Source organism: Mustela erminea, chromosome 9 (assembly GCF_009829155.1).
Source record: "Mustela erminea isolate mMusErm1 chromosome 9, mMusErm1.Pri, whole genome shotgun sequence".
NCBI classification, from domain to species: Eukaryota; Metazoa; Chordata; class Mammalia; order Carnivora; family Mustelidae; genus Mustela; species Mustela erminea.
This window is the reverse complement of record NC_045622.1, coordinates 99,797,080-99,817,280: the sequence shown is the minus strand read 5'-3', so window position 1 is coordinate 99,817,280 and position 20,201 is coordinate 99,797,080. Positions and strand designations below refer to the sequence as shown.

General features: G+C 35.5%; 1 protein-coding gene and 1 pseudogene across 1 annotated transcript; both read right to left on the bottom strand.

Annotated features, from left to right (window-relative positions):
- Positions 1–5,438: 5,438 nt before the first annotated feature.
- Positions 5,439–8,329, bottom strand: LOC116599918 (annotated as a pseudogene).
- Positions 8,330–16,891: 8,562 nt separating this feature from the next.
- Positions 16,892–17,821, bottom strand: LOC116599116 (olfactory receptor 5L1-like). The gene has a single exon (XM_032358798.1). It carries the CDS (start codon positions 17,801–17,803, stop codon positions 16,892–16,894), a length of 912 nt encoding a protein of 303 aa, XP_032214689.1. The 5' UTR covers positions 17,804–17,821.
- Positions 17,822–20,201: the final 2,380 nt, after the last annotated feature.

Here is a 20,201-nt window from a genome sequence, read left to right as displayed (position 1 = left end):
CAGAGAGGCAGGCAGAAAGAAAGGGGAAATCAGGCTCCCCGCTGAGCAGAGATCTCGATGTGGGGCTCGATCCCAGGACCCTGAGATCATGACTTGAGCCAAATGCAGAGGGTTAACCTACTGACCCACCCAGGTGCCACGAGGTTAATCCTTGCAACTATGCACCTAATTCTGACTATCTGTATCAGCTAATACATTTATACTATTACTACTAATGTCTCCTTCATAAACTTGCAGCATGTACCATTGAAGTCAATCTCACCATTAAAAATATTACTCTGTATCTATTTCTATTTATTCTCTTTTATTTTATGCCAAAATTTTCTTACAGACATCTACACTGATTTCCACTTTCTCACTTCAGCTTACTGATATAGGATTTTTATGCCAACAACTTAAAACCCTTTTTGTTTCAATCCCAAACTACACCCTCACTGTCAAATCCAAAGATTTTTTTGTTAGGTAGTGAACTTTATTTCTCTACTCCATGTAAGAGCTTTGACCTCTTCTTTCTTCTCAAAACCCCATTCTCTTATGGCTTCTATATACCTCTCTTGATTTCAGTACTAATGTCGATATACCCCTACTCAGCCTCCTTCATACATCGTGGCACTTTCCTAGGGCTTCATTCTCAACCTGCTTCTCTCCTCACCATAAATACTTTCCTTACATTTTCTGCACCTTTTCTTACAATACTAGGTATGCAGTGGTAAGTTTCCAGATACCCATTCCAAAGCATCTGTCCAACTAAAGTGAACTATCAAATAAGCATGTGTATGTTTCAGCATGCTTAAAACAAAATTTAATTACTATTGTTTCCTAAACTTATGCCTTTTCTATGACCCCTATCTTGGTATTCATCTCTACCACCTCCATAGCTAGTCCAAATAAGAAACAACCTCTACCTCAAAACCAAAAAAGAGCCATTGATTCAATCTGTGAAATGTGGCAAATATCCAATGTCTCCTTCTTGTCATCACATCCCATTATTTAATGTCATCCCTCATTTTCCTCAATTCGAGCCTCTAAATTGGCCTCATTCTCTCCAATTCCCATATGATTTCCAAAGATGATCTAAAATGTATCCATAAACTACTGTAAGAGTCACCTGTATAAAACAGATTTTGTAATGTATTTCCTTCTTCTTTTTTTTTTTAAGATTTTGTTTATTTTATTTATTTGACAGAGAGAAATCACAAGTAGACGGAGAGGCAGGCAGAGAGAGAGAGGGAAGCAGGCTCCCTGCTGAGCAGAGAGCCTGATGCGGGACTTGATCCCAGGACCCTGAGATCATGACCTGAGCCGAAGGCAGTGGCTTAACCCACTGAGCCACCCAGGCGCCCCCGTATTTCCTTCTTCTCAAACCCTTAAATTATTCCCTGTTCCTTACAAGCTCAGTATTTAAATACACTCAGTTTTCATATATATTCCCATTTTTATCTCCTATATTCCATCTTACTCCAAATACTTTGTCTTAAAAAAAGTGTTAATTGGAGAAAGAAGCATCTCAGATTTACTAGTCAACTATTTGGAACTCTCCTTTCCTGAAATATATATGGCATCCTCCTTAGAAAATATCAACTCTCATTGAGTGACAGCCCATCTGTTCCTGTCTATGAATATGAGAGGCAAAATTGTAGATCGACCTAAAAGTGGAACAATGGCCACTGCTAGCAAGGCAAAAGGAAAAATAAAATATGTATATATATATATATATACATATATATGTGTGTGTGTGTGTGTATGTGTGTGTATATATATGTATGTATATATATATGTATATATATATAGTCAGTGGCTAGAGAGGCAAAGGTGGATGAAAATGTTTCTTTGTTGTGCCATTCATTTTTTTGCAAATTATGAAAAATGATTATCAAAAAGTAGGCATGAAAGAAAGAGGCTCCTCTTTAGGACAATCCTTAAATAAGCTTGGGTTCTGAGCCATAGAGAACAACCACTTTTTTGTTGAAGTTATTTTCTACCAAATCTTTAGTTTCTACTTTTCTTGTTTTTTTTTTTTTCTTTGAAAGATTTTATTTATTTGTTTGTCAGAGAGAGAGAGAAAACAGAAGCACAGAGAGCTGCAGGCAGAACAGGCAGAGCAGGGAGAGGGAGAAGCAGGCTCCCTGTTGGGAAAGGATCCTGATGTTGGACTCGATCCTAGGACTTGGGATCATGACCTGAGCGGAAGGCAGCCACTTAACCGACGGAGTCAACCAGGCATCCCAAATCCTTAATCTCTAATCATAGAAGTAGAGGTCCCGAAAAAATCCATTTATATAGAGAATATTTACTTGTATTAATCTTTCAAAGATGTCATATGCTTTAAGACAAAAAAAGGTTTTCAGAATTGAAACATGAAATATGAAAGTCAAGGGAACAATAGAAGAGGAAAGGAATACAAGATAAAAAATTAAGAGTCCGAAGAGGAGTCAAATATATCTGTTCTTCTGTGTAACTGGCAGGTGAGAATGAGAATGAACTCCAAAAGTGTTTAGCGAAATTATCTATTCCTGTAGTCACTTCTCTATAGTAAGCCCTAGTCCCGACCTTTGTAAACCATTTTTTTTCTGTTCCCTCAAATCCACTCCCTTAATCCTACCCCAGTCCTCTCACCTGTGTATTGATAACTGTTCATATCACACACAGGATAAATGATCTGATGCACAAATTGGGTGAGCCTTTATTTTATTTTATTTTATTTTATTTTTAAAGATTTTTATTTATTTATTTGACAGAGAGAGAAATCACAAGTAGGAGGAGAGTCAGGCAGAGAGAGAGAGAGAAGCAGGCTCCCGCTGAGCAAAGAGCCCGATGCGGGGCTCGATCCCAGGACACTGAGATCATGACCTGAGCCGAAGGCAGCGGCTTAATCCACTGAGCCACCCAGGTGCCCCGAGCCTTTATTTTATATCCCAGTCTGCTTTACTTAAAAAAAAAAAAAATAATAGGCAATGAACCCTGTGTTTATAGTTAGATTTCTAATCTGAGTCCAATAATACTAAAGATTGTCTTAAAACTATCATCCATTAAATGTGTTTTTTTTTTGTTGGTGGTAGTGTGTTTGTTGGATATGCCTTGAGAATTAAAACCTGTGTTATGCTGGGCACGTGTATTCTCAAAACATCAGTTTCCTGCATGTAAAATAAATAATTAAAGGATGAGCACTTAAAATCTTGCCCAACTCTGAGATCCCAGGATTATATGAAGAGCATTTACCAGATTAGTATCTTTCATTTACCTTCTTAAGAGACTGTTGTCCGCATCAATTCATTTTTCACTTGAAAAACTCAGTGTTGATGCTAAATATTTAAAAAATTAACCCATTGCAACATTTTCCATAATCCATTTGGGCAGTTCTTTTGTTTTCATAAAAGAAACCTGTGCCTCCCTTAGGAAAGTAATGGTTCCTCAAGATAATGTGGGACCTTTTATATTTGCCTAGAGTCTTTTGAGGTTAGCTTCCAGAGCTCACCTAGGATCCCGCAAACTCACAATCTGATATGAAAATCCCAGTGGGAAAAGATACATGAGCAATTAAACAGTTCTATGAGGAACTGATTAAAACAAAATGAAACAATGCAATATGGTTTTTTTTTTAATTTTTAATTTTTTATAAACATATGTTTTTATCCCCAGACATCTTGAGGATGTCTCAAAGAAAAATCTATTTTTAGTTTTGAAATGGTAGCTTATTATATACAAAACAAAATTGTATTATTTGTTGTCTAATTTGATTTAACCAGCTTAAAGCAATTTATCAAACTATCAGAGTAGTATTCTATGTGATAGGATAATAGAATAACTAGAAAGAAGCAAAAATATATCTATCTGGCTGTTGAGAATTAGAAGACTTTGAAAATCAAACGTCAGTGGAAAACCAAGTATGAATGAAGTTAATCACTTGATATGTGCTATGTGTGGTTCTGTTACACATGGAATTCTGGCCATCCAAGGCCAGCATAGATCAGAGAATATTTCTTTAACAAATACATCTATTAGGTACAACTGACTTGGCTCAGTTTAAGAACATGCAACTCTTCATCTCACGGTCATGAGTTTGAGCCCCATGTTGGGAGTAGAGATTCCTTAAATAAATAAACTTAAAAAAGTACATATACTCTGTGAATTTGTATGCCAGATGGCAAAACAGAAAAGAGGATAATTTGCACTACACATTTAAGAAGTTTGTCAGGTACAGAATAGTGAATGAGAGAAGGTAAAAGAAATAACATAAACAATTGCATAAAGATTGGAAAGTGTGTGGCAGGCCTGAAAATGAAATTTAGAGAAAATGTGTTGCCTCCTGAAGAGAGATAAAGCGAGGGGTGTGTGTGTGTGTGTGTGTGTGTGTGTGTGTGTGTGTTTGGTATACCTTCACTAAGAGTTCCAAGGTGGAGAAACTCTATTCCAGTTGGAGGACCAAAGGAGAAGGATGTTTACTTTACCTTCATCTTAAAATTCAAAGTCCCTTGTGTGATGTGGGAAATTTACTCCACTTAGAACATTTGAAAAGCAATACAGAGCCATATTTTCATCAAACTCACAATATAGCTCTACTCTATTCATCAATATTTATTCATTTATTAAAATAAATAATGAGTAGCTGTCTTTGTTGGAATATTTTTAAATAACTCTTGCCCTCAAAGATGTCTTTTTTTCCTTTTTATAAATTAACATATAATTTTTTTTTCCAGGGGGTAAATGTCTGTGAATCATCTGTCTTACACAATTCACAGCACTCAGCATAGCACATACCCTCCTCAATGACCATATCAAACACGTCTTTCTTTTGAAAGATTTTATTTATTTATTTGACAGACAGGGATCACAAGCAGGCAGAGAGGCAGACAGAGAGAGGAGGGAAGCAGCTCCCTGCTGAGCAGAGAACCTGTTTCAGGGCTCGATCCCAGGACCCTGAGATCATGACCTGAGCCAAAGGCAGAGGCTTAACCTCTTGAGCCACCCAGGCGCTCCTCAAAGATGTTTTTTTAAGAAACATTAGGGAGAATGAATTTCATAAGCCAGGTTTTTGCAGTTATTTTGTTATTGTGTTTAAGTTCAGTGATAACCCTGAAGCTGGCAGCTTATCTGCAGTTTATATTTAAGAGACTCGAGGTTAAGCTAGTTTAACTATCTTCCTCAAAATCACTCTTTAAGCTCTGAGCCTGGACCCAGCTATTTAAAAATCCAATGTCCATCATACTTCATTAAAGCATCAAGGACCTATGTTACTTTAAATAACCCATCCCAATAAAAATATAAACAATAACAAATATAAAACAAAATCCTAAGAAAGTAAGAAAACGAAGTATTAACATTGCAAGGATACAGGAAAAATAAATCATACTTTGGTCTTTAAAAGGTGGGTGTGTTGTTTGAAAATGGATCTTTATATATATATCAAGTTCTAATACATGGAACCTGTAAATGCCACCTTATTTGGAGGAAGGGTGTTTACATGTGATTAGGGTAAGGATCTGGATATTGGGAGATTATTTTAGATTATCTGGGTGCTGTATATGCCTTCACAGATGATCTTATACAAGAGAAGGAGACTAGGGGCACCTTGGTGACTCAGTCAATTAAGTGTCTGCCTTTGGCTCAGGTCATGATCCCAGGGTCCAGGTATGGAGCCTCATGTCTGGCTCCTGGCCCAGTAAGGAGCCTCTTTCTTCCTCTCTTTCTGCCATTCCCCCTATTGTTCTCTCTCTCTGTCAAATAAGTAAATAAAATCTGAAAAAAAAAAAAAAAGTAAAAAGGAGGCTATTCCACACACACACATACACACATACACACACACGCATGCGCGTGGGTGTATGTGCAAGAAAGGTAGGAAAGATGAAGAGTAGAGAAGTTTGAAGATGCCAGTCTTGAAGACTGAAATAATACAACCACAAGTCAAAGAATGCCTGTGGTCTCCACAAACTGCAAGAGGTAAGGGAAAGTGTTGTCCCTGACAACCTCCTGTGGGAGTATGGCTCAGCTGACACCTTAATTTTGGCCCAGTGACACTGATTTCAAATTTCTGCCCTTAGAACTGTAAGAGAATAAAGTCTATTGTAGTAAGCCAACAAATGCATAGTATTTTTTTAGAAGCCATAGGAAATTAATGCAATCAATAGGTTTAGAATACAATAGGCTTAAAAATATAGTAAATGACTAAAATAGTATCAGGCAAAACAAAAAAAAAATAATTAACAAAACCCCAGAAACTTAAGAAAAGTAAACCATCAAATACATGATCTACTCATTTATTAAGAAATAAGATAGAGGGGCACCTGGATGGCTCAGTGGGTTAAGCCGCTGCCTTCGGCTCAGGTCATGATCTCAGGGTCCTGGGATCGAGGCCCACATCGAGCTCTCTGCTCAGCAGGGAGCCTGCTTCCCTCTCTCTCTCTCTCTGCCTGCCTCTCTGTCTACTTGTGATCTCTCCCTGTCAAATAAATAAATAAAAATCTTAAGAAAAAAAAAAGAAATAAGATAGAATAGAGAACAAAAGGTAAAACTAAGAGTAGTAATAGTAAGATCAGCAAATACATTATTAATCACTTATAATATACCATATATAGTGGCAAGAATTTAAGATACATCATTTAATTTTCATGCAAATCTCATTAGAAAATTAGAGTAAACCAAAAGGTTTACTTGTAGACCAAACGTTTTTTTGTTGTTGTTGTTATTTATTTTTTTATTGAAGTATACTCAACATACAATGTTATATTAATTTTAGGGGTACAATGTCATTATTTGACAATTCCTGTGCATTATACAGTGTTCACCTTGGGAAGTGTGGTTATCATCTGTCACCATACAACATTATTACAACGTTATTATCTATATTTCCTTTGCTGTACTTTTCATCCTTGTGACTTATTTATTTTATAACTAGAAGTTTGTGCTTCTTAATCCCCCTGAAAGAAGTTTTAAAAGTCTTAAACTTATAATATTGCAAAGGTAAAAATAACTAAAGAGTGAATAAAAATACACATAAAATTACTCACTTTTTATTAAAAAACGTAGGATATCAGACAGATGTACATTCATTCCATGTAAAAAAATGAAATTAATTAAGTTAAAAAAGGTTACATGCTCTAATGATGATGAAAAGATGTGTACTTTGTGAGAAATGTAATGGTTTTCTCAAAGTAAGATATCGAGTCTAACAATACCACACCAACCAATTCAAAGTAATTAGACATTGAAGAAGAGCAGAAAATGCAACAAGTGCATTTGAATTATCCATAGGAGATAACATATGGTTTAATAAGATAAGCAACTGGAAAGCAAGAAGCATGCTTAGGCCCCCAGGTCATAAAATCCTTCCCTACTTTACTTTTTGTTCACATCCACTCAAAATCAGCCACTCATTAAAAGTCTCTGATGAAACTCTGAGTCTGGTTAAGAAAATAATTTTTTAAAAGGTAATCTAAATCCCAGTACTTTCTTGAGAGCTGCTTTCACATCCGTGTTCCTCAAGCTGTAGATGAGGGGGTTCAGCATGGGTATCACTATGGTGTAGAACACCGTGGCCACCTTGTCGGTATCCACACTGTTACAAGAACTGGGCCGGCAATAAATGAAAAGAATAGTTCCATGGAAGACAAGGATGGCTGTGAGGTGGGAGGCACAGGTGGAAAAGGCTTTGTGCCTTCCCTCTGCAGAGCGCATCCTCAGGATGGTGATGAGAATCAGCAAGTAGGAGGTGAAGATGATCACAATGGTGATGATCTCATTGGCAGTGGCCACAATGAACACCGTGAGTTCATTAACAGAGACATCAGAGCAAGCAAGTGATAAGAGAGGGGGTAGATCACAAAAGAAGTGATTAATCACATTTGATCTATAGGATGGGATCTCAAGAGCTAAACACAAGTGGATCAGAGAACACACCATCCCCCAGAGGTAGCAGCAGGAAACCAGCTCCATACAGAGATTCTGGGACATAGTGACAGTGTACAGCAGTGGGTTGCAGATGGCCACAAAGCGGTCATAGGCCAATCACAGCCAGCAGGAAGACCTCAGTGATTGCAAAGGAACAAAATAAATAGAATTGCACCATGCATCCTAGGAAGGAGATGGCTTTGTCCCTGTGTAAGATATTGGACAGCATCTTTGGCACGATGATCGTGGAGTAGCAAAAATCCACAAAGGACAAGTGGCTGAGGAAAAAGTACATGGGAGTGTGAAGTTGAGAGCTGACCTGAATCACTGCAATCATGCCTAGATTTCCCAAAACTGTGACTCCATAGGTGAGAAGGAACAGCAGGAAGAGGAAGACTTTCAGCTCAGGGACATCTGTTAATCCAAGAAGGATGAACTCTGTCATGGAGGTGCAGTTCTCTCCTTAATTTCTGCCATGTCTCAGCCTTAGGATAACAAACGTTAAATTTGTAAGGGAGTAAAAACAGATTAATAATAATTAAAAAAAATAGCATTGATAGCAAATATTGTACTTATAAGAATCAACAAAAACAGTGTTGTCAAATACTTCAAAATGTTAAATGTCTCAGTAGATCCCACTGATCAAAACTGATTCTAGCATGAACAAAAGCATTAAAAAAAAAAGTATTAAAATAACTTAAACGATTCCAACTTTTACCACAATACATCAAGATGATTAACTAAGTTTGATTATTTGGTCAAGTTTAAAATAGAGTCAATGATTTTCAAAGCCACACAGAAATGTTCCTCTGTTCTCTGAAAACCCTTAAGAAGCTTGGGCAGCACAGTAGCACCTACTGTGATTCTATAAAACGTATACTTTTTTTTTTCATTGAGTCTTTCAGGAACATATATTTGAAGCAAAGTTTTTTTTAAAATTCCATCTTTAGGGAGTATGATAAATTTTTTGAGTTCTGCAGCTCACAAAACACTTATAAATTTCAAATTATGAGCCAAGAGATTTAAAATATAGACTAAAAATGAAAATTTTACACCAAACTAACAGAGTGGTTTAATCAATTATCACAGCAATAATCTACAACAATAAAGTCTTAATCCTGAGAACAATAAAAACTATATATTTTTATGAGAGATTTCATTCTTAATGAGTTAGAGGAATATTTCATCACCTTAGTAAAATTATGAAAAACGAATCAAACTCTACATTTCAGTATTGTTAATAATATTAAAATGGAAAATGTTAATGATCAACAATAGAGCAATTATTAAATTACAATGGGTCATATCTAGGAGAGAAAATTATCATGCTGGTGGTTAATTTTTTTTAAAAAAAGAAATGAGATAACAAATAGTCTACTTGGTGTACATATGTAGATGTATATAAAGATGTATGTAGAGAGGTATGAATACATCAGATAGGTCTGTTACCAATACCTATGATTTGGCCATACTGAAATATTCATCTTTTACCCACACCAAAGAGAGGTACCCGAAAACTGTCTCAAGTTCTCTAAGCAGTTGGCTGGGAAAAGTGGTTATTTAGTCTACTCAATACAGTGGGATCTAGCCCTGAGACCTTTCTTTAAAGAAAAGGCCAATAGACACGGAGGGACTCTATTCTCTGCCCTCCCTTCTAAAGAGCAGGAGGAGGATATGTGTGACCTCTGCACGCAAGTGTAATAAAAATTGAGTGAAGACGTTCTGGACTAGAAGAATAACTTGGTATTTTCTCCATATAGTGAACTATCTTTAAAGAAGTAGAAGCATATCACTTTCCTGAAGTCATGTTTTTTTTCATTATCCGGCCAAGAATAGAGATAAACCAAAACCAAAACCAAAACAAAACAAAGTACCTGAGTTATTTGCGGGCTTCCCAGTTAAACAGGAAAGCCAACTTGTTAAATTTTTTTCTGAATGTTCTAGGCTGTTGATAAGAAATTATTTCATGTCAACTTCTAAACAACTCCAAAAGAATTCATCTCATTTTCTGAGCAGAGTGAGTTCCCAGGTCTTGACTGTCTGTGGACAGTGTGGTGGGCAGATGACTGCCACCCTCAGCATTAGCATGACAATGAAGGAGGCTCTCCATGATCACAAATTCTTGATTTCATCACAGAAACTGGTCTGAAAAAAAAAAATGTTAACAAGAAACAGAAAGAGAATGAACGAAGAGGGTTACCATTTGCTTATTCTATACACATTTTGATGTTACAAAGAAAATTGTTCTAAATTCACCATTAAGTGTTTCTAAATACTAAAACACAAAAAGCCTTTCAAATAGTAATTGCACAGGAATCTTATTATTATCTAATTAAAAGATAGATGAGTTCGATACATGTTTAAAATAATTGTTGACAGGGAACATAAATTCATGTTTATTTTCAAGTAACCAGAATCTAGCTCTAGCTTACAGACCCGAGTAATAGACATTTTCTCCTGGTGCAGAAGATGTTAAGACATGTAGAGCAGACTGAGACTTATCTTGTAATTTAAGCTCCCGGGAATTGGGCTCTTTAGGCCCCCAAACAATTACTGATCCCTATGGTATAACAAAATATATAAAACTTAAAGTGAGAGTATGTTTCATGTAACCTACCTAATAATTAATCTTTATTGACATATCATCAGGAAATCTATTTTTTAAATTATCCCAATTTGGGAAATGACTCTTTAAAGCCAAATATGCCCCCTCCCAGCCTTCATGGTGTTATGTGATATTATATCGAAGTGTCATATGTGTGGGACACAGCTATAAGGCCATGAGGAAATAGCATTGAGTATTTCTTCCTTTCTAATATCATGATAGAATCCATTAGTTTCTTCCTGTAAGGCATAGTGACAAATATCATATTAGAATTCCTTAAAATACCATAAAATTAAAGATGCTGCTGGTCAGAAAACTCTAGATCACACTTATTGAGTCTTTGCTAGATGTTGGAAACTATTCTAAATATTATGCAAGTATTAATTCCTGTTAGTGTCCTAGTAACCATCCAGGAAACAGTTCTGGGTTTCATGCCTATCTTACAAAGAAGAGGATTGAGATACAGACAGTGGCTTCTTGGATCACCTCAAAATAAATGGCCAATAAAAACAATTACAGCCCTCTGGTTTTTCCAGTCATAGGAATGTATGAAAAAAAGAAGAAACTAGAGAAATTTCTGAGGTTGCATTTTTTTTTTTTCAGTGCATGTCCAGTGCTGGAAGCCACTGAAGGGACTACATCAATTCTCTCTTCTAGATGTGTTCTTCTTCTGACTTTATAATATCATTCTAGGCCACAGGATTCTATTTGTTTGTGTGTATCACTGGCTGTACACATACATTTTTAAGGTATATGTAGTCAACGAATAATCTCAAGTAAATAAATTTGCACACTCTCAACTACCACATAAGATAGTCTTAAAATCGCTGTGCCAAGGATAACACCCAAGTTGGAGGAGACATTTCCTTTGGTTCTCCATTCCCAAATCACCTCTCATAATCAACAAAACAGAAGACAAATTCTCACCAACTATCTTTTTTTGTGTTGCCCCATGAGTAGAAATCCATGGGCCAAAAGAAAGAGCTGTGATTATTGGTGCCCTTAAGGCCATTTTTCATATTTTAGTTCCTCATTCAGGGCACCTGCAACTCATGGCATGCATCTCTCCCTCTTTCCATTTTATACAATTTCTGTTTCAGGTTACAACTTCTACCAACTTGTAGAAGTTAAATATTTTCCTTACTTGGTTTTCTAAATATTTGCTAAATATTTGCCTTACTTGGTTTTCTATGTTCCATTAGTAAGTGTTTTTTATATATTATGGGCACACATCCTTTCTCAGCTATAGAACTTGCACTTTTTGCTCCCAAATTTAAGTCTATGGTCTGTTTTGAGCTAATGTTTGTGCATGGTGTGAGATAAGTTGAAATTTATCTTTTTTGCATATGACTAACCAGTTGCTCATTTCCATTTATTGAAAAGACTGTCCATCTCCAGGAGACTGCCTCAGTAGGTTCTCAGAATCAGTCAACCATAAATCTGTTTACTTTTGGACCCTCAATTCTATTATGTTTTAGGATATGCTCACCATATGCCAGTACCAAGTATAATATTTTTTAAATTTCAGTTTCTCAGTAGTCTTTTGTTATTCATTTCTAAGCACTGAAATATTTTGACGTTTTCAAGAACTTATTTTCTTAGTGTTACATTGGTATTTTATTGTTTACTGTGAAGAAATAAGATTATTTTGAAATACTTATGCTATATTTTGTGATCATGTTGAATCTGATTATTAGTTCTCATAGTTCTAATACAGTGCACACACATGTGTGTTTGTGTGTGGATTGCTTAGAATTTTCTTCATAGATCATGTATAATGTGAATAAAATCAGGTTTACTTTAAATCTGGGTGACTGGTGGACTGATTGATTTATTAATCAGTATATTTGTTTTTCCATGTATAGTTATCAATCTATTAACACCTCAGTCTGTCTGTGAGACAGACATGGGCTCTTGCTGGGGGTGGGGCTGGCTTTTCTGGCTTTCACCCTTTTTTTTCTGAGGAGCTGGCCTGCTACCATGGCAGCCCCGGGACTCCAGCCTCAACTTGGCGTTGCTCTGCTTCATCTTTGACCTTTTAATCTGTCTATGAGTGCTGAGAGTAGACATCCTACATAGATTGAAATAATTTCTTCTATTTCTCCTTACTGCTAAATTTTATCTTGAATGGGTGCTGGTTGGTGCCAAATAATTTTTCTGCATCTATAATGTGGCCTTGTGATTTTGTTGCCTTTAATTGTATGTAAGTGATGTATTACATTGTTTTTCATATGTTAAACCAACCTTGCATTTCTGGGATAAATCTCACTTGGTCATGGTTCATAATCTTTTTATATGTTTTAATGCATTTGTTTTATTTCATGACTGGTTATAATATTTTTTTTTGAGAATTTTTGTGTTTATATTCATGAGGGATATTGGTTTGCATTTTCTTCCTCATTTTGTCTTTGGCTTTGGTATGCTGGAATACCAGGATAACTGCATGAACTGGAAAGAACATCATGTCCTCTGTCATCTAAATGAGGTAATTAACAATTGATGCTACTGTTTATAACCCTGAAACTAATAATACATTATATGTTAATTTAAAAATAAACATAATTATACTATTGTTATATACTTATTTAGTAAAAACAACTCAGTCAAAGACAACTATCATACGCTCTCTCTGTTAAGAGGAATTTGAGAGGCAGGGCAGGGGGTACTGGCACATAGGGAGGGAAAAAATGAAATAAGATGAGATCAAGAGGGAGACAAACCATAAGAGACTCTTGATCTCAGGAAACAAACGGAGGGTTTCTGAGGAGTGTCAGGGTAAGGATAGGGTAGTTGGTTTATGGACATTGGGAAGGGTATGTGCTATGGTAAGTGCTATGAAATGTGTAATCCTGATGATTCACAGACCTGTACCCCTGGGGCAAATAATACATTATATTTTAATTAAAGAAAAATGAAAACAAAAGGGAAGCCATCTGTGCCTGGACATTGGTAGGGGGAAGGAGGAAATTTTTTTTTTTAATGTTTCCCATCTTTTTTTTTTTAAATTTTTTAAAATTTATTTTCAGCCTAACAGTATTCATTGTTTTTTGTACCACACCCAGTGCTCCATGCAATCCGTGCCCTCTATAGAAATCAAATTTATTGTTACATGTCTATTCAGACTTTTTATTTCTTTGTCAATTTTGATAAATTGATCTTTTACAATTTTTTTATGTATCATCTAACTTGACTAAATTTTTGGCATAAAATTTTTTATACTATTCATTATTCTCATTTTAATTTACTCAAGATTACTTTCCTCAATGATTGTGGTAATTTGTTCCTTGTTTTTGATTTTTTTTTTTTGCATAGTAATTCTAGCTAAAATTGTGTCAATTATATTAATCTTTTCACAGTACAAACTTATTGGTCTGGTTTGTTCTTCATCTTCTTACTTTATTGGCTTGTGCTCTAGTCATTATTTCTTTCCTTTGTTGTTTCTTCTTCTTCTTCTTCTTCTTCTTTAATTTCTTGATGTGGAAACTAAGTTTCTAGTTTTAAGAGTTTTCTTCTTTTCTAATATAGTTATTTGAAGACCTAAATTTCCTTGTAAACCCTGGGAAGTACCTATTAAAATTCCATAGTTTAGTTTTCATTTTCATCATTGATTTCAAACAGGAGCACTATAATCTTTGTTTCTTCTCTACAGTGTTCCAGTTAAGCACAAATCAATTAAGTGATAATGTGTAAAGGAAGGCAATTTCATATATGTGAATATATATTATTATATAAAATATTGTAGGATATAATTTTATATATAAATTTCTGAAATAAAGTTGTTTTAATTTCTTAGTGTATTTTTAAAATCATATAACCATTAAAATTGTTTCATGAACCAATATAAGATTATTATGCAGGTTTTATTTTATGGTAAGCAAAATAGTGAGTAGTTTTTCTCTCAATAATTTTCTGAACTAATTTGGGAGTTATTAAAAAACAAATAATATAGGTCAAAGAATATATAAGTAATCCAAACAAAACTGATGATAGAAGAAAGGCAAATATTGTGTCATAAAATTTTTGAGAATTAGAAACTCATATCTATTTGGCCATTTCATAATAAATATTACTAGTACTAGAAAAAAATTAATCCTTCCTAATAAACACAATAATCTAGTTTTGATTACTTATCTGTTTAGGTTATCATTAAAGATGACAAGTAATTTAAAACATTTAAGGGGCAGCTGTGTGGCTCAGTTGGTTAAGCATCGGATTCTTGATTTTGGCTCAGGTGTTGATCTCAGGGTCATGGAATTGAGCTTTACATGGCCTCTGAACTCTCTATTCCTCTCCTTTTGCCCTCTCCTGTCTGCACTCTCTCTTTCTCTCTAAAATAAATAACTAAAATATTTTAAAAAATAAAACAACATTTAAGAAAAGCAAATGGCTCTCAATATTTACAAGAAATCTATTCAATAATTACATGAAGACTGCCTAGGGAGTTCTTATGAAGAAAATTGAGATTGCTTTTGTTCAAGTGACCAATAAATTAATAATATACTTATGCTGATTGATAGTGGTAAAAAAGGAAGGATGAAACAGAATACGAATACATTTTCTTTGTTTTTGTTCTCATTATTAGCTTGCGAAACTCCTAATATTTCTAAACTTGTAAATATTTGTATCCCCCACACTGAAATTATTTCTGAAAAAAATTAAACTAGTTAGGTTTAGCCTATTTTACTTTTTATTACTTTGAGCACCTAACAACATAACTTGTATGTATGCGGCATCAAATAGTAGCTCAAAAATTTGTTGAATCATTTGGTATATTGTATATGTGCAATAAATGCTAGTCCTATTCTCTTTTTGTCCCTGCTAACTGAGAAATTGTAGATGTTAAATAAACAATCATTGTATTTAAAATTTAGTGAAATAGGTGACAAGGAAAGGTATACATAGTCTTACGTTCAAGAACCTCACAAGCCAGTATTATTAGTAAATATCATAATAAGGTTGGTCTTCAAGTTTTTATTTAAATTCTGGTTAGTTAACATACAGTGTAATATTAGTTGCAGGTATAAAATTTAGAGATTCATCATTTACATAAAATACCCAGTACCCACCACAAGTGTCCCCCTTAATACCCATTACCTATTTCAACCATCAGTTGCTTGCCCCTACCCCAGCAACCTTCAGTTTCTTCTCTAGAGTTAAGAGTCTGTTTTCTGGTTTGATTCTCTTTTTCTTCCCCTATGTTCTTCTGTTCTGTTCATCTGAGTAAAATCATATGATATTTATCTTTCTATGTCTGACTTATTTACCTTACCCTAATACTCTCTAGTGCCATCCACAACATTGCAGATGGCAGGATATCATTCCTTTTGATAGCTGATTAATATTTCATATACTATGTACACTACTCCTTTATCCATTCTTCAGTTGATGGACATTTGGGCTCCTTCCATAATTTTCCTTAAAAATGAAATACTTATGTGTTCTACAAATAGGTTAGAATTTGCCTTTAAGTGACAGCATTCTATTCCTGTGGAAAGTTAGAATGGAGACTTAGAATGAACAAACAAACAAACAGACAATGTAATGATGGCCTAAGTCAGAGATGCAGGTACTTATAGGAATGATTATTTATTCAGTGATGGCAAGTATACCTGTGGGGGGAGATTTTTATATAGACACACTCCTATATATGTGTGTATATGTGAGTCTGTGTGTGTATATATATAAGACAGACAGTAGATATGTAATAAAAGTACAATATAAGAAATGGAGGGTGGGTGAGTGGGAAGAGGAGAACTAATTGTGAGCCAGAGGTCATTCTAGACTCTTTGCACATGACATATAACTTCATGGGAAGTAATTAGTATTATTCCCATTTATTTCAGTTGAGATCATATCTGAAGTTCCAAAAGCACTGGACACTGCAACATCAAAAACAAAAATAATAAAGAAAACCAGAAATAATCAATAAAGCTTTAAAAAAGATTAAAAAGACACATACCCATATGGAAATCTCATTGCATATATAAACTGTTGGGAAAAGATGTGTTCTTTATTGGAAAATAGGAGGAATTCAACTTTGAAAGGATTAACATTTCCATAATACATAATGAAAGAAACTGTTATTTTTAAGCACTGTTCATTAAGCTCATAAAGGTTAAAGAGTAAACTAAACGTATCTTAAGGATCCATTACTAATAACCATTTAAGACATGAAAGACTGAAAGAAAGTGAAGACATAGACTTCAAGTTTGAAATTGCTCAATCCTACCCTTGAGGCCAAGTGAAGAGACACAAAAACAAATGAATCAAAAAGAATCACTCAGAAACACCTACCTCCTGGCTCTTCCCTCCTCACTCAAACACTACAGTCCACACATTCACCCCTCTACCAGCCTCCAAGCCTCCACTTTGGGAACCTGAGTCCTGTTAAGAAAATATTTTCTAGGAAAATATTTTGGAGCTCACCACTTTTCTGAGAGCTGCTTTTACATCCTTGTTCCTCAAGCTGTAGATGAGGGGGTTCAGCATGGGTATCACTATGGTGTAGAACACCGTGGCCACCTTGTCGGTATCCACACTGTTACCAGAACTGGGCCGGCAATAAATGAAAAGAATAGTTCCATGGAAGACAAGGATGGCTGTGAGGTGGGAGGCACAGGTGGAAAAGGCTTTGTGCCTTCCCTCTGCAGAGCGCATCCTCAGGATGGTGATGAGAATCAGCAAGTAGGAGGTGAAGATGATCACAATGGTGATGATCTCATTGGCAGTGGCCACAATGAACACCATGAGTTCGTTAACAGAGACATCAGAGCAAGCAAGTGATAAGAGAGGGGGTAGATCACAAAAGAAGTGATTAATCACATTTGATCTATAGGATGGGATCTCAAGAGCTAAACACAAGTGGATCAGAGAACACACCATCCCCCAGAGGTAGCAGCAGGAAACCAGCTCCATACAGAGATTCTGGGACATAGTGACAGTGTACAGCAGTGGGTTGCAGATGGCCACAAAGCGGTCATAGGCCATCACAGCCAGCAGGAAGACCTCAGTTATCACACATGTGCAAAACAAGTAGAATTGCACCATGCATCCTAAGAAGGAGATGGCTTTGTCCCTGTTTAAGATACTGGACAGCATCTTTGGCACAATGTTCGTGGAGTAGCAGAAATCCACAAAGGACAAGTGGCTGAGGAAAAAGTACATGGGAGTGTGAAGTTGAGAGCTGACCTGAATCACTGCAATCATGCCTAGATTTCCCCAAACTGTGACTCCATAGATGAGGAGGAACAGCAGGAAGAGGAAGACTTTCAGCTCAGGGGCATCTGTTAACCCAAGAAGGATGAACTCTGTCATGGAGGTGCAGTTCTCCTCCTTAATTTCTGCCATGTGTCAGGTTCAGGAAAACAAATGTTAAATGTTGTTTCTTCTAAAATGGGAAGAAAAAGAACAGATTTATGTTAACCTCAGAGAAATATAGCATTGATATCAAATATTGTATTTATACAATATAACAAAAACACAATTGCCAAATAATTCAAGATGTTAAGTGTCTGACTGGATCCCAATGATCAAAATTGACTTTAGCATCAGAAGAAACATTAAAAAACTTAAATGATTCCAACTTTTACCACAACATATTGAGATGATTAACTAAGTTCGATTATTGGGTGGGTTTCAAAATAGAGCTAATGGTACATTTCAAAGCCACACAGAAATGTTCCTCTGTTCTCTGAAAACCCTTAAGAAGCTCAGACAGCAGTACCTACTGTGATTCTATAAAAGATATACTTTCTTTTTTTTTTTTCACTGAGTCTTTCAGGATCAAATATTTGAAGCAAAGTTTCTAACAATCCTCTTTAGAGATTGTGACACATTTTTTGAGGTCTGCAGCTCACAAAACCCTTTTAAATTTTGAGGGTTTTGAAGGGGCGGGGGGGGCAGATAGTGGGTATTATGGAGGGCACGTATTGCATGGAGCACTGGGTGTGGTGCATAACAATGAATTCATAACAATGAAAAGAAATTTTAAAAAAATTGAATTATGAGGCAGGAGATTTAAAATATACACTGAAAATGAAAATTTTACAAACCAAATGAACAAAGTAGTTATATCAATTATCGTAGTAATGATCTGCAGTAATAAATTCTTAATCCGGACAACAATAAAATCTATGTAATTTTATAAGAGATTTTATTCTTAATAACCTGTCATTAGAGGGGGGCTAGGGTAAGCTCATTCAGTTAAATGTCTGCCTTAGGCTCAGGTTATGGTCCTAGGGTCCTAAGATGTAGCCCCACATTGGGCTCCCTGCTCAGCAGGGAGTCAGCTTCTCCTTCTCCCTCTTCTTCTGCCCTTCCACCCCAATAGTGCTCACTCACTCTATCTCCCAAATAAATAAAATAAAAAGTTAAATCTTTAATAATATAAGCTGTAGTTAGAAATATTTAACCACATTGATAACATCATGAAAAACTAATTCCAAAACTACCTGGCAGAACTGTTTATAACAATGGAAATACTAATGGAAACAATGGAAAATACTGATGATCAATAATAGAGCAATTATTTAATTACAGTGGGTCGTATCTAGGAGAGAAAATTATCATGCTGGTGATTAATTAAAAAAAAAAAAGAAAGAAAGAAGATACCAAATAGACTACTTGGTGTACATATGTAGATGTATATAAAGAAGTACAGAGAGAGGTATGAATACATCGGGTAGGTCTGTTACCAATTTGGCTATAACTGAAATATTCATCCTTTACCCACACCAAAGAGAGGACCTGAAAACTCTCTCAAGTTCTCTAAGCAGTTGGCTGGGAAAAGTGGTTATTTAGTTTACTCAGTACAGTGGGATCTAGCACTCAGATCTTTCCTTAAAGAAAAGGCCAATAGACAGAGAGGGACTCTATTCTCTGCCCTCCCTTCTAAAGGGCAGGAGGAGGATACGCATGACCTCTGCATATACGTGTAATGAAAATTAAGTGAAGACGTTCTGGACTAGAAGAATAACTTGGTATTTTCTCCATGTAGTGAACTATCTTTAAAGAAGTAGAAGCATATCACTTTCCTGAAGTCATGTTTTTTTCATTATCCAGCCAAGAACAGAGATAAACCAAAACCAAAACCAAAACAAAACAAATTACCTGAGTTATTTGCGGGCTTCCCAGTTAAACAGGAAAGCCAGCTTGTTAAATTTTTTTCTGAATGTTCTAGGCTGTTGGTAAGAAACTATTTCATGTCAACTTCTAAACAACTCCAAAAGAATTCATCTCATTTTCTGAGCAGAGTGAGTTCCCAGGTCTTGACTGTCTGTGGACAGTGTGGTGGGCAGGTGACTGCAACCCTCAGCAGTAGCATGACAATGAAAGAGCCTCTCCATGATCACAAATGCTTGATTTCATCACAGAAACTGGTCTGAAATAAAGGTGTTAAGAGCAATCAGAAAGAGAGAGAAAAGATGGTTACCATTTGATTATTCAGTATTCTTTCATACACACACCTGTTTGATGTTACAGAGAAAATGTTCTAAATTCAAAAATAAGTGTTTCTGAAAAGTAAAACACAAAATAATTTTAAACAGTAACTGCATACAAGTAGAAGTCCTGTTAAAACATTATCTAATTAGAGGAAAGATGGCTTCAATACATCTTTAAAATAACTGTGGATAGGGAACATACATTCATTTTTATTGAATGTATGTTCCCTATCCACAGTTATTCATTTTTATTTTCAAATAACCAGAGTCTA

Excerpts from the sequence above, each read along its gene's own strand:
- LOC116599116 (XM_032358798.1), bottom strand. The coding sequence starts at position 17,803 with ATGACAGAGTTCATCCTTCTTGGGTTAACAGATGCCCCTGAGCTGAAA.